Here is a 16,190-nt window from a genome sequence, read left to right as displayed (position 1 = left end):
ACATAACCAGTGACCCACACATGTGGCATGCTAAGTATTTTATTATTTAGTATACTAATTCTAAAGTTCCATCAAAAGTAAGGACTTGTATAGAAAATACTTGTATGTTAGATAGGAAAGAGAAATTACTAATATAATAAACCAGTAACAACTCTTCAAAACTTAAACTCAGTTCATCCCGTCACCCGTTATGCAGGCATTTTGTTACTCAACACAGAGAAGGGCAAACAATCTTCTTCCCTTATGTAAAGCTCCTGATAATACTCTCTCTTTTCTACAGTAGGAATGTTATGATACACAGTATGGGAATAGCGATACGACACACCAGAGGGAGCACATGTTTACCTCATCCCAGACTCCTGGATGGGTTCCTTTTTCTGGAAAATCTACATAGAATATGAAGATGGATCCCTTTGTACACAGAATTTTTCCCAAGCAAATTCTCTGTTCCTAATTCTCTACTTCTGCTGCCACAACTCAATGACACTGACAAACCCTGTAGCTTATGCTATGCTAACTTCACATTTTCTCTAAGTCTCTGTTTGAATCCTCATTTTGTATAGAAGAGACCCTCAGGGACACTGCAAACTGTGTCATCACACCAAGAGCCTATGCCTACCATTCCTTTGTATAATCCTTATATAAACACCACAAATATCATATGTCTCATTTCAGTTTTTATTTGGATATTTTTAAGTTAAGTTGCTCAAGTCCATTTTCCATCAATACAGACACTAAAAATTGAGATCAACATTTAAGGCAACATTAGCATCCATGCCAAGCTCAATATGCAAACCTTATCATCTAAGCACCACAGCATCCAAGAATCGTCACAGGTCCCCTACCTCCATCACACATTCCCTTTCCATTTTAACTCTGCTATCCCACACTACACTCAGTAATTCAATTTAGATGCAACATTCTCAAATAAGACCTTGTCATTTTTTATATTTTATTTCTTATGAACTAGATCATTTTTGCATAAGGTGATATAAATGAGTGAGATATGCTTCAGGGTGAAAGTATGCAGTTGATTTATGTTGTGATACCATACAGGATTTAAAAAAAAATATATTTAACATCATTATTCAACGACTTAGTATGAACGTTATATGTATTTAGCCTTTTAATAAAGGCTATACATTGACACTTGTTAGAATGATAATTTTGCTTTAAATTCTGATTTCTTTAGTGTTACTGTTGACAAGTGTTTGAGTTAAGGATGCTCAGGTGCAACTTTTATGTAGGAATATTTACAAGTATACAAAAGACCACATAGTTTTTAATACACCCACTATTCTTAATACAGAGTAAATAACGATTTGTCTTGTGCCCATGGAAATATTTCAACATGTGGGTCTTGCTTTTTTCTGTTTTACAGTAAAAGGAAAGGTATTACTTTTCCTTAAGAAGTGTATTTATTACAAGATGGTTAGCATACATATATCACATAACATACAAGAGTTAAAATTAACTAGTTACAAAATAAGCAGTTGTATGTATATTTTCATATAACCTAAGAACAAGATCAGTATTTTACAAAGTACATATAAAAGTACTTCATATACAAAGAAAAATACAAATGTGCAAACACCATTGTCACAGGTGGAAATTTGTCAATTGAAAAATGCTAGAAAAATCCTTCATATTTTTGTTTTGAAATTGCAAATGCATTAAAAACAGCTGCATTTCCTATTGTGTGTGGTGAGAAATTTATGTTCCTTTCTGACAAAATACATTAGTTATAAAAAAACCCCACAAACAATTTAATAACTGAAAAATCTTATAAGTTTAGTCAGTTTGGTTAGGCTGACATTAAATTACAAGAGAATGTCTGGAAAAATGAGAAAATAGTGAATCATATATACAAACCTTTTGTAATATTAGTGTGCTATTTAACATATTAACATTTCAAAATAAAAACAATGGCTTAATTACCTACATATTCTACTCAATGTCATCAATATTTGTAGACTGTAAAAATTTCTACTAATTTGGGGTTATTAAAAATGTTTTGCCAGGATTTTAAGCTGAACAAACACAATTTTATCAAATGTAAAAATCTATAAACAGTCCTCCAATTCATGTGCAAAAAATGTTTAAAAAGTATCAAATCACGACACATCAAACCAGTTATGTACATATTTAATATCTGTAAGTGTTGTTAACTAGCTAGTATTGTTCTGCTATAAATAACTTACCTCTGTCCTGCAAAATGTCTGCATTTTAAAGATTTCAGTGCAAGTGCTTGCTTCATTGTTTAGTGCATTATCATGTTTGTTATTTTTTATTTTACAGTGAGCAGAACAGCATATAAATTAACATATACAACTCACACATAAGAGATCTTTCTTCTACTGAATTCCTAGTTTGTTGTTTTCCATTTCTCCTGGGTAGTGTCGGCCAGTTTTCTTTCATTTATTCCATTGTAATTGCAAACAGAATCTAAAATAAAAGTGCTATGATCTTCAGATAATCCCTAGAATTTGAAATTCCATAACAACATTGCAGAAGCACTCAGTAGAGCACAAGATTAGAGAATGACCTGCACACTGAGAAGACACCTGAAAGTCTGGTATCAGGCAATTTTACTTTTTGGTCTTTAAAAATATCAACTGTCTATAAACATTGGCAACCTGATATATATGTCACTGGACTCACAAGCTTCATTTATTTATTTATTTTTAGGAATTGTAGACATGTTCCCTCTTATTCATGACTGGCTTGGAAATAAGAACATTCTGTTTAAAAATATAAATAAAGTGAAAATACACTTCCTGTTGGAGGGAAAACTTCTACAATTTCCTTTGGACAGGTTTTCCTAACAGAATAGCTCTGAAATGAGAAAACCAGGATTAGATGATAGTGCAAATACAGCCCACTTTTATAGCTAGGAATTGTACTGAAGAAAGTGGAAATTCAGGATAAATGGATTATTATTTTTCAAAGTCCTCCCTGCAGAAAAAAAAAGCAGTTACAGTGGTTATAATTATTACACAGAAAAGGAACTTTAGCATATTATGAACTTTTATGGCTGAAATGTAAGGAAGGCTGGTTGTCTGTCAGTAACATTTCAGGACTTAGCTTCTTACAGGAAGAGGTGTTTTAAACGTGTCTTTATTACGGAACATTTTTCCTTTCTAAGCATCTGAAATGCAACTCTGGATCCTATCCATCCATTGTTGAGCACTCTGTGCATCTTGGGCACAAAAATTATATACACGTTTATTTGTCTTCAACTGCAAAGGAAAAATAAGAACATGAAGATAGACAAGTCAACACACAAAACAGAAAAAGAAACTTGCAAACTTTACTTTAAACTGTAATACTCAAGGTACTAATTGGGTCTGAATGTAAGTTTTTGAACTTCTGCTGTTGAGACTGAGGGCCAGATGCTAGCTGTGTAAAAACTTCTTGTCTTGAGTTGTCATGACAGCTCCTTCCTAGCTCACACCTTCCAGCAGGACTGAAAGTAGTAGGTTAAACACACCAAGAAAAGAAAGTTTCACATAAAGATCAAGTAAAGACCAGATATACTTACATCAAAAAATGCTTTTTCACTTGCATGTTTTGGGGCTCCAATTGTTGGAGAAGCAGGAATCACAGTTTCTACTTCTGCAAGGTCTATGTGTCCCTTACAGCTTGTATCCTCACCAGAATCATAGTATCGCAGCTAGACCAGAAGAGGGGGGGGAAAAAAAAAAAAAAAATCAAATATGCTATTTAGATGGACCTTTCACTTCTTCTTCCCTTTTCTTGGATACAACCTGGGGGCATGGAGGGGTAAGGGTGGGAGGCACAAATATTATTAGGACCTGAGGACATCAGACATGGGAAATTTCTAAGACACAACTGACAGAAACCATAGGTTTGGTATATACAAAATGGTGGGACTGGTGATAGCCCTTAACTGGCCAGTCCTCTATTTGACATCCCTGGGTAATAGTGAAGTCTCCACCATCTGCTCCTGTGCAGACACAGAGTTGGGGGAGGAGCATTTTGTCACCAGAGTTTCAGAGCAGAGAAGCTTCAGAGTCATGCATTGCTTCTGGGTAGAGGACATGTGAAGGATGAAAGCAGAACCTGGTCTTCACAATTCAGCATTCCTTATCAGTTTTTCTAACAGAAACCACCTCTTCACTGTTCATTACAATGAAACTAACACAAAAGCTTTACTTCACCAAGGAGTTAACAGAACACTTATTCTCTATATTTCAAGAATTTAAAATGATCAGCAAAAATTTAAGTATAATTTTAGATAATTATAAACTACATAGAAAACTCACATTTTCCTATGCTGCACTTAGTGGTTGAAAGAAACTTGCCTTTTTTTTTCTTGTTGCAAAGATACTTTGATATGAATGTTAACCACTCTGTAAACTGAGTTTCAGTATGCAAACAAGTTCCAGAAGAGAAAATCTGATACTTGCTTTTCAAAAATCTCATAAACCAATGCAAAATAGTAAAGCAAACCTTCATAGCAAAGGTCAAACAACAGAATTCCAACTAAGATTGACCTGTATTACTCCTACATCTATGATACTCGGGAGGAGATTTGGATACACAAAAAATGTTTTATTTTTTCTTCTGCAAAATGAAGCTTTTCTCCTCTGGATCAGGAAGAATAATTATAATCAGCACATTTGTTGGTATTTTACCACACTAATCTAGAAATCCTCAATTAGCATTTTAAAAGATGACTGTCTGTATCTATATTACATATTTTTAAGTGTATTGATTACAATAAATTAATATTTTTAAACAAAAGCATACATGAGTCTCAGAGGTTACAACCCACAATGTGTGGAATATTTGGCTCAATGAAGATTACTGTCTGATGACCCAGCATTATTTAAAGTACATGAGACCACAAATTTCCACTGCAGAATTCCGGCACACATTGTAAATTGGATAAAATGTTCAGACCAACAGATCTCCTCTGCTTTTAGTGTTCCTTGCTCTACAATGATTTGTCAGAATATTTATGAATACTTTTGCTACTAAATTTACGTCACTATGACTAATTTAAATACTCCTAGATATGGCACCCGAAATTATTGTTCAATCAGGAACTTGGCTTTTCAGGACTTTTAGAAATACAGATTTGAGATGAAATTTTAACTCCTTTTAAGTCATTTACAAAATCCAAACTCATTTCAGAGCGATCTGTGATCCTGTTCTCCATATCTGAAAAGACTTTTCTACAGAGATTCCAGGTCAGCTTTCTCAAATACAGGTTACAGAAAAACACTAGAAAGTCAAGTGAGGTAAATGGATTTTTCTGTTGAAGCAAATGATTTTCCAGAGTATATCATGCTCTTTCATTTGCAAAGAAAAATGCTCATGGCAAAGTGCTTGAGGAACAAAGAGGCTGTAAAATACACACTGAGCATACAGCAACTACTACAGTTTCAACATGAATGCCTGAATTAAACTTGCTATCAGTTACCATATTAGCTCTCAGCATCCCAATTGCACTCTAGGAAATACCTTCTAAGTTTTTCACTCTCTAGTTCAGAAAGAGTTTTTAGCTCTTTTGAAAACTAAAGAAGTCATATTAAAGGGCAAATTATGCTCACCACTTAATTGCTTAATGACATACTAGAGTTAGCAGTGCTTTAAAAAATTGCTTGTATTGCTTGTATACCACAATGCCCAGAAAATGTCCTCAGGCACTACCTGCCTTTTTTTTCCTGAGGCATGAAGCAGGCAAAAAATGTTTGGGCCCAAACAATAATGCATGACTTCCAGTCCAATAAGTCTTTTATGATTATATGCTAAACAGTTACCACTGTTTTAAAAAACCCAAAACACTAGAAAACCTCTGTCCATTCAGAATGCTGTATCAGCTACAAAATACACAAGATAAACATAGATATACAGTTTATAATGATGTAACACACACATTGCATCTGAAAATATTCATTATTAGTATTATTTGTAAAATCATTCTGTACAATCCCAGTAAATAAAAAAGCAGAAAACTAGTCATAAAAACATCCATTATCTGAAAAGGTTTTACCTGGTGTTTTGTCACATCCAGCACAAACCAGCGAGGTTTCCAACCTTTTAGTAAAGCTCCTCTTTTGTATAGCGTACCTTCAAAAGATCTGAAAGGTACAGAAAACACAAATGGCACGTGATGCCATAACATGAATACTGGTGATATATAAAAGCCCCAAAATGACTACATACATATTCAAACACTTCTTTTACTGCAGTAAAACAAATCTGTTTTAAACCAATAGTTTAGTTAATGGTAACTGTGATACACTGATAAACACTGTTCCAGTACTTTGGATGCATTAAATGTGCAGCTACAATTTGCTTGTGCATATAAAGGGGAAGATTGAAAGGTACTGCTAGGAGATAGAGGCCCACCCATCAAGACAACTAAATGTAATCAAAACCACAAAGAAGGAATAAAGTAGTCACAAAGCATTCTGTGCATATGAAATTATTTTTTTCCTAAGGCAGAGACTTGTACCAATCTAATACAAGGTTCATAAATACCCTACGATTATTCAGTTTACCTGTTTTCATCATTCTTTGATGTGAAATGATTGTATAGTGTAGTTGTTCTTCTATCTACTCCATTAGAGGGTGAGATGCTTGTGCTTTGTTCCTCACCCAGCCCACTGTCAGGTATTTCCAACAAAGACCTCTTTTGATAGGAATGTAGATTAGCTGACATCATCCCTGAGGAGCCAGAAGGATGTCTCTGGAGCTAAAAAAGATGTAAATAAAAGAAAAAAGGTCATGCCATGTGTCTTGCATTGTGAGACTGTCTCAACATTATACTGATAATATGTGGTACAACACGTAAGCTGTGAATTATTATGAGGCCAAAAAAATCTTCATAATACAAGTCAGTGCTGCCTCAGAAAAGAAGTCAGAGGGATGGCAATTCAATGAATTTCTTAAGCAGAAGGGTTCATGTCGTGTGAGAAATCCATATTTCAGAAAAGCCTCGTATATTCCAGTGACATAATATTGAACAATGTTTCCCTTGCTTTCTCAGAAGCATCTAGAACTAGTCAGGCATTTGGATACTATAAACGTCCCTAATTTCGTATTTCCCTATGGGAAGGGAAGGGAAGGGAAGGAAGGGGAGGGAAGGAAAAGGAAAGGAGTGCAGTTTCCAAGATCTACTTTATAGATCCTAATCATTTTAGTAGAATCTCAATAACCTGGAACAAGAGGGATCCTGAATTTGGTCTTAATCTAAACAACAGCATCCTAGAGATAGAGTTCTTTGGGGTTGACTCTTAGCTATTGCATTTATCTGAGAATCCTTAAATAACAGCTAGGACATTGCATTTCCTTTTCTGCTTCCAATTCAATAAAAAAATCCTCTGCCTTGCTAGGATGAAACTTTTTTGATCTTGCATTCGTCTAGAGTATAAAGTGAACTTGAATGACTCTGACAGACACAAAGCATATTGCTTTCCTGAGAGCAAAGGACAAATAACAAAGTAGTGCTGTGGACTAACCATTGCATGGAGGCTGGCAAATTTGAACAAGCACATGAAGCTGAAGAGTTAGGGTACAGTCTTGAGCTGGTAACTCACTGTGCCAAGTTTATAGGGAAAGCTCACAAAAAGCATTCTTCCTAGTGCATGTAGATAGCAAAGAGGCAGCCTTTAACTTAGAAAATATCTATGTTGTCAGCTATTCTTTTTACCACGGTCAAGAACCGCAAACACAAGCCTGAACACTTCCTACCTTTACTAGAATCTACAATTCCGAAATTCCATTTAGACATGGAAATATCTTTACTCATCTCTGAAACTCTCTGATGTCCTTTTGGCTCCTTTCAGAAACTGAGTTTTTTTGTACTTCAAGAACCTTTTAAATATATAAAGTCATATTTTTGTGTATTAGTAAAATGCTCATGCTCATTTAGTCTGTATGCCTTACTCTACTCTGGAAAAGCAATTAGATAAATAGCACAAGTATAAATATATTTTTCTACATGCAGAAATACAGACCCAGTATCATGGGTTAGAACAACATATTCAATTTTTCAAAAGCAGTACTTTACTCCAAGAAATACAGTGATTTTGTCAGTGCCCCAGGTAGCCTGTATAGCAGGAATGGAATTATTCTATTAAATGAACTCTTTTACTACTTACATTGTCTTGTCTGCTGTCATCCTTTAGATTCATTTTGACCCTTTCCCACAAAAGCTGCCACCTTTCTGGGCTCTGATTTAATTTACTTTCCAACCTTTCGATTTCCTGAAACAAATAACAAGGGGTTTTTTGTTACGGATAAACACTTCTAACTGATTACTTCATGGCAATCGTTTTTATACAACCATTTTCTAGTCAATATTTTTACACAGGGAACTTTTAGGCCATGTTGCCCAGTAAAGGACAAAAGCCTCTGTCAAACCAGCTATAAACTGAAATCAACCAGACTCAGGAGTCAAAGGCAACCAAGTACACCACAGCCACATAATTCTTGCATGTCACAGGTTGGAAGAGCCACCGTGCTTTCAATTCTCTGCCAGTTCTCCTGAACACACAAAATTCAACACCAATTGCCATAATAGAAACACGACAATGATAAGGATAGGCTATATTTTATAAAAATATTTACAAAGAACAAATTCTGTGCTGTGACACCAACACTGTACATTGCCAATATTAACATTCACTCTGGTTTATAAAATGTGATACAAAGCTGTAATAAAAGAAGGAAATGAAACAGAAAGATTTATTCAATTTGGATGCCAAACTGTAACAACATGTTCTTGTTGTGGAACTTGGGAATATGACCTATGTTGATAACCTCCAGTTAGGGTTATTTCCTGTTAATAAGACAGTGCATGCAAAGTTAAGTAAAAAGAGGCAATTTCATTAGTTTATGTTTACTTGTGAACACTCATCGATACATTTCTCCTTACTTTGATGTGTGGTCCATACTCCTTGCCATGCTTCCTTTCTATATTTTTACTTTCAACAACTATATTGTTATGAAAATCTGATTCTTAATGAAATAAAATTAAAAACTCAATTTTGCAAATCCAATTAACAGTTGATGATGGAACAAAAAATTGCCATAGGACAGAGAATTCCCATGCTATATAAAAGCCAACTAAGGCCCAAGACATGTATTTTCAGAGTCAGTAAGTCTCTGACTTTATTTACTTCTACTATACCAAACGATTAAAGTAGATTTCACAATATTCTCCAACTCCTATTGGTATTTTAGAATGACAATTTCTTCAGGAAATTATTATTGACTGAAAGACTTACAGAAAATGACTATATTTTTAAGGTAAGAAAACATTTTGACCAGGAAATTAACTCCTGAACTAAATTTTGAACTCTGAAGTGAAAATAAAAAAGCCAGTATTTGACAGTGTAACAGAAACAAAATATTTCTACAAACTCTTCCTTGCTGAAGATAAATTCGAAAACTCAAAAGTAAAACTAAATATAAGAAATCTGGCTTAACAGCAGGAGTCAAACCAGAAGTTTTAAATACTGAAGGTAGTTGAAAGCCACATATACATTAAATATTATGGGACTCTCTTCCTGCCAAGAAATAAAACCAGAATAGTTTTGTTTGGAGTATCTTCATAGGTAGGTACAAAAACAAGGAATGGTGAACATGAGCCAGACTAAAGGCTTCTGTAGATTACTTGTTCCTCTTACAAAGTGCTGAGTGTAAAACGCTTCCTGATGGGATACATACGACTGAATCAATTTACCACAGACTTTTTATGTAAAAGGCTTTCCAAATTGCTGCAAAAGGATACAACCTCTTTAGTGCTAAAAGTTAGTCAGGTTTTAATCTGATCATTCTCTTTCTGCCCTAGTCTTGACTTCTGAGTATAAGTCTTTCTCTGCAGAATCTGGAAGCAACTGAAACTTGTTATTTAGCAACTGGGTCACATTCCTTCTTTTTTGGCTCCACAATGAGTAGTGCTTCCAGAACTTAAAATGACAAACTTTCAACAATATATAACTTGAAAAGTTAGGAATAAATTCTCCTTTAATAAACCCCATGTAAAAAACTTACATGGCAATAAATCACTAAGATTTACTCTTGCCCCTTCAGTTTTAAAAATGTCAGATTTTGTTCCTTCCATGTGTGGAATGGACTATGAGTAGCTGCATTTCCTTGAAAGAAAAAATCCTTAAATTTATATTTCTGGTTCATCTCCTTTTGCCTGGACTTATGGGAGCAGAAGTCAATACATATAAAAAGAAAGGTTATAACAAAGACAATTGTATGAATATCTATTTCCTGAAATTAGTAATTACTAGCAATTAGCATTACTGTGCCTTTCAAAAGATATATCTGCTAAGTAATCTGCTTTGTAATATTTGAATGGTACAGACAGGAGTTAACTCTGCAGACACACCAGAACTGCGGAGACTCATCACCTCCTCTGTATCCACAATGTGTTGGTGCACACACAAAACAATCTGGGCAAAGTCCTACACTAGTGAACTGTCTTGACTGTGACAGAGCACCCTGTTTTGGAAGTCCTTCCTTGTCAGTATTTTCTCTTCAACTCCTGGGCTAGAAGGCTTCTGAGACACTAACTACAAATGGAAAGGTGCTGAATGTGTATCCAGTGATCGAATTGCTGCCTCTGCCAAGTGTTCAGGCTTGTGTGTGCAACCAGTTGTACATGATTAGTTCAATATTTGGAATAAACTTTTTGGTTCAGGGTCCGCTTTGATGGATCAGCCTTTTTGTCACATAACCGAAAGTTATAAAACAGCTCACAATCAGAAGTGCTATTTTTATTGTTTTGCTGGTTATTCATTGACCCCTTATATAGCTTTAGTTCTTTACGGCATATATTTACAGCAGAGTTAATTTAGGTGACTGGCATCCTAAAGTGGCATCTTTGAGTTTGCCAACCTCTCTCTGAGCAATCATCATCTAATGTTAAGTGATGTAACTGCTTATTTATAAGAATAGGACACGTAGGTTCACCTCTCACAATTCTTAAAAATACCAGAATCTGAGCCACTCCCAATGAATTATGGGGACTGAATACCTTTTTAGGAATGTTAGCAAATTAGTGTGAGACAGTGGAGATGTGTCTGCCTGCAAGGATTTTACTTCCATTTTTGCTGAAATATAGGTAGATTACTACCTCTAATACAACCAGCAACCAGGCATATATCACAGAATGGTTGAGGTTCAAGTGACCTCTGGAGGTCATCTGGTCCAACCCCCTTGCTGAAGCAGGGCCACCTGCAGCCAGTTGCCCAGGACTGTGTCCAGATGGCTTTTGAGTATCTTCAAGGATGCAGAATCCACACCTCTCTGGGCAACCTGTGCCAGCGCTCAGTCACCCCTCACAGTGAAAACGTGTTTCCTGATGTTCAGATGGAACCTCCTTTGTTTCAGTTTGTGCCCATTGCCCCTGGTCCTGTCACTGAGCACCACTGAAGAGAGTTTGGCTCCATCTTCTTTACCCCTTCTCTTCAGATATCTATATACATTGATAAGGTTCCCCCCTGAGCCTTCTCTTCTGCAGGCTAAACAGTCCCAGCTCTCTCAGCCTTTCCTCATATGAGAGATGCTCCAGTCCCTTAATTATCTTTGTGGCCATTTGCTGGACTCTCTCCAGTAGCCCCATCTCTCTCTTGTACCAGGGAGCCCAGAACTGGGCATAGTACTCCAGGTTTGGCCTTAGCAGGGCTGAATAGAGGGAAGAGATCACCTTCCTCAATGTGCAGGCAACACTCCTAATCCAGCCTAGGATACCGCTAGCCGTCATTGCTGCAAGGCCACATTGTTGGCTCATGGTCAGTTTGCTGTTCCCCAGGACCCTTTCTCCAAAGCTGTTTTCCAGCTGGGCGCCTGCAGCATACATTGGTACATGGGGTTGTTCCTCCCCAGGGGCAGGGCTTTGCACTTCCCTTTGTTGAACATCACTCAGATAAGTTAGCTGATTTATAATGTATCATGACATACTCATGTCAAAGGATTGGTTAACTTCCTACAACTCATAAGGATTTATGGAAACCATAGAGCCATCATACACATCTGGTTAGAGGTGCATTGTTATGTACCCAAAACACACTAGAACACTTACCGCTAAAAAACCACACCTTTTGCTCTTAATAGAAGAGCACCACATTCTACCAAGGAAAATTCTGAATTAAGATACTCACTAACTTCTCTGTTTCAGCTTTACATCCTGAAGACCACTATCTAGTTTTCAACTGAAACGTATCTTTAGAACAAACAAATTTGGGCTTATAATTATAAACTAAGGGAGAATCAATTTCCCTAGTAATTTATCATTGCTAAATATGGTTTCAGTTCAAACATTTTTTTGGATACCAACACATTCTCAATGGATTTATGATTAAAGAGAGGTCTTTCTCCTACATCAGCAATAGCCCTAAATTAACAACTTGTTTTTAAAAAAAGTTCACCTTGCTTTTTAAACTTAGAAGAATATTTTTGTAACCTTTATACAACCTCTTCAAAGTTTTCCAAATGTTCCTCTCCATTGCTATCTTTTATTACTATAATCTAATTCAGAAATAACATTTAAACTCTATAAAACCTGACCCACATATCTTCAGAATGTAATATGGCTAATTTTCCTGTTATATGGCAGTTTCTCACAGTTGTGGATATGGATAATTTGGCATCTACCCCAGGAAGAAATGCAGAAGAACATTGTTGCTATATTCCTGATGTACCTCTGGCCTCTAGTTACCTGACATGAAAGCTCTCTGTTTTTTTGCTAAAGAATCCCTGATATGACCCCTGCTGAGAGATTGCTCTTTCTTTGCATTTGTGAAGTTATAAGCTCTGAGAAGTTCTGGCTATCTTGAGTCAAGGGGGGGGTTACAAGTGATTATTTTATTAATTTTTTTTAACTGGGCATTGTTCCTATGTTTGATCAATTATGATTGGAAGGAATGGACCAAAAGAAATTTGAGGAATGTGCCAGAATAAAGCTAACTCTCTAGCAAAAGCAAGTCTCTCCTCAAGGACTCAAATCCATTCAGAAAGTTCCTGCCTTAAGACTTTGCTAATAATCATCTTTGATTCACGGGAGTTCGGGGACCCACAGCATATCCCAATTTTCCAAGCATTGCAATATTAGGCTCCATAATCCCAGCTTTAATATAAGATAAAGTCTGCAAATAGTTTTCAAAATAAAAAACTGTACATAGTGATGTGTATCTGAATATGCATGTGGCTTGAAACAATAGCTCCAGAAAGTGAAGAATGCCCTTGTCATTTTCCTGCGCTATCAATTAAGATGATAATCTAAATATTAGGACTGTTAATTATAATCAACCAAACATTTAAGAAAATACAGATGGTAAATAATTCGAACTAACTACAACAATTATAATGATAATGGGATCCTTTTTCATCTTCTAATGAAGAAAGGACAAAACCTAAGCTGCCTACACAAGCCCAGACAAGAAAAAGCCAAAATCAAGCACCTATTTCAAGTACCAAAATATTCTGAGGAATCTAAATTTACCAGTTTGGTCCTAGTAAACATGAATAAGCTAAAAGCAATCATGGAAAGCTTTTTGATAAATTTGGGCCAAGATGTTCAGTTTATGTTTGTGTATCTGCCTCCCACTTTTTAAAATCAACAAGTGTCAGATTCTGCTTTCTGATCTGTCTGGAAATCTGCATCTTTGTCATTTTACCACACACCTACTTTAAACTGAGTAGAAAGAGTACAAGAAAGCTAGATTCGACATTTGCCCAAATTAAAATAACAGTTCCTGCATTTCTTATAAAAGGCAACCTAAAAATTTATTACACTACCTACCTTATTATTTAAAAAAGACAGTGAAAAAATGAATCCATGACTGGCTTTCTCGTAGTTATTAACTACTATTAAAGTGTACTCCCAGAAAAGTGTTCACTCAGAACAACATAAGCTTTGCAGGAAGTCTGATTGATTCCCAGACCAACCATCGCTTCTCACGATCAACCAGTCAGTTTTACTCAACACCTTTTTTGACATCTATCATGATTCTTTTAATAACAGTATGTCTATAAGGCAATAACATAAATAAAAAGTAAATATGAATTTCATGAGCATAAGAGAACTTATTGTTCTATGTAACACATGTACTTACATTTAAAAGGCTGCTGATGGCATCAGGTTGTATTTTTTTAATATCATCATAACATGGCCATACTATTTTCCTCTTAGTCTGAGAGAGTGAACCATCCGTTTGGTCAGCTTCCTCTGAAACACTGCATTTTGCAGTTACCATGGTCCAATCATAGGAAGGACCTGTAGCCAAAATCTCTTCTACATAATAATCCCACTTTTTGAGGCTGGACATATTTACATTTGGTTTCAGTGCCTATGTGAAACAAAGTTTTATTATAATGACAGAAAGGAAGTCTTTGAGTTTGACTTACAATATAATACAATACTTACATTTTCTAGATAATTCTAAATTGAACAGTATGTTGCACTGGGTGAGTAGTGCTGCAGTTTGATAATTTCCACAGCAAGATCTTGGCTCAGTCAGTTCAAAACCTAAAACTAATACTAACTTTGGGAATATACTTCTCATTTTTATCCTACTAAGCCAGGTGCCTACCAAGAACTCTAATTCAGCATATGTAGCTGGTACCCTCACAGTCTTTGTGCCTCCTGTTAAAGATACAAAAAGCACTCGATAGCAATCACCCTTCAATTTTTCTCAGCAGAAAATCTGAGACTCTTTACCATCAGAGAAAGGAGACGGGCTGTATAACATAGGTGGACATGCCACTTGGAAAAACCACAGTAATATAAAGTAGGGAGCCAGAGACTGTAGATCTTTCAGAGTAGTTTAAAACAGATCACTTTGTATTAAAAATGTTTTTGTTTTTGTTTTTTTTTTCTTTTAAAAAATAAGGTAAGGCTTTCAGTTTGCATGCACCTTAGTTGAAGGGAATTACTGCCTCAGGTGAATGGGTAATTTTAAAGCCTGAAGAGTGATGCTCAGTCATAATGACTAATTCTGCTATTATGACCAATTCTGCTACTATGACACCATTTCATGTGAGGAAAATAAGACTGAGACTTAGACTAAGACTGAGACATGTGACTGAGAATATAAGCCTATGGAGACACTGCTCCAGTCAATCAAGGTGGGTCAACTTTGTCCACCAAATGCTTAATTCAGTATACAACAATTAAGATACCAAAATGTACTCAAGGAATCACTCAGAATAACAAACCATCTGTTTTTTTTTTTTTAAAAATCATACCTCTATTTCAGCAGGGGCATAGAGGTAATTGAAGAAAATGGGGCTCCTTTTGTGCATTTTTTCAATACATTCCCAAATACAAATTCCTTTTTTGGCATGTTTATCTCCTTTATCTTCAAACAATGTCCCTAAGGAAAGTAATAGCAGCAAAAAGATAGCTTTATGATAATACATAACAAACATTAAATCATAGCCAAAAGGAATTTCACAGACTAAACGTACAGTAAAATCTACTATCAAATGCCACTGCAACAAGAGATTGTATTTGATGAAACAACTGCTGTACTTTGCAACTGCAAGTATTCAGTAGCGTTAGATTTATAAACCTGTTCTGAAATTTACTGAAATACTTGAGTGTATTTATGAATGTCCCTTTCTGCCTGCAGCTATGCTGACTAAGCAGACCACCAAGCCCTGCTAACTGATTCTGTCCTCCACTAGCCAAGGTTACCAGCCCTTCCAATCTGCTGGACCAGCTGCACCTGAAATTACTTGCTAATTCATTTAAGGGAAAACCAATCAGGCTAGTGTAGATAAGTTAGCCATAGATTTGTGCTATCTCAAATGACTTTGGAAAGACATAATAGTTTATCCAAAGTCTACTGGAAACAGGATTTTATATTGAATTAAGTGGTATTTGAAAGCAAACTACCCCTAAATAAACAAACACCCCTCCCCCCCCCCCCCCCAATTGTAGAACCATGTAACAATCCAGGTTAGAAGGAACCACAGGAGGTCATTGACTCCAACTCCTTGCTTTTGTTCAAATGAAGGCAAATAATGGAAATTGACTTTTTTGTTAAAATAAAATGGTTGCTCAAGTTCAGTCTGTTCCACAGTTACTACAGTTTTTAAGAAAAGCATTCAAATTGACCATATGCCATGAGAACCACCCCATGAAGCAGTGAAATTCAGAGCACATAAGTGTTTTGCTTAGTGAACAAGTTCCAAGA

General features: G+C 35.8%; 1 protein-coding gene across 8 annotated transcripts in view; it reads right to left on the bottom strand.

Annotated features, from left to right (window-relative positions):
* Nucleotides 1–664: 664 nt before the first annotated feature.
* Nucleotides 665–16,190, bottom strand: part of SBF2 (SET binding factor 2) — a 287,512-nt gene continuing 271,986 nt past the window's right edge. For all 8 annotated transcript variants that reach the window (XM_072863651.1, XM_072863648.1, XM_072863649.1 and 5 more), the window contains 7 exons: nt 15,238–15,365; nt 14,106–14,339; nt 8,136–8,240; nt 6,534–6,727; nt 6,023–6,110; nt 3,542–3,673; nt 665–3,239 (listed from right to left, as the gene is read on the bottom strand). In XM_072863651.1, the coding sequence (XP_072719752.1) occupies nt 3,141–3,239; nt 3,542–3,673; nt 6,023–6,110; nt 6,534–6,727; nt 8,136–8,240; nt 14,106–14,339; nt 15,238–15,365 (980 nt within the window). In that variant the 3' untranslated portion in view covers nt 665–3,140. The remainder of the gene's footprint in view (nt 3,240–3,541; nt 3,674–6,022; nt 6,111–6,533; nt 6,728–8,135; nt 8,241–14,105; nt 14,340–15,237; nt 15,366–16,190) is intronic.

This window comes from Ciconia boyciana, chromosome 6 (genome assembly GCF_034638445.1).
Source record: "Ciconia boyciana chromosome 6, ASM3463844v1, whole genome shotgun sequence".
NCBI lineage: Eukaryota > Metazoa > Chordata > Aves > Ciconiiformes > Ciconiidae > Ciconia > Ciconia boyciana.
Note: the sequence above shows the minus strand (reverse complement) of the source record. Positions and strands in the feature narration are given on the sequence as shown.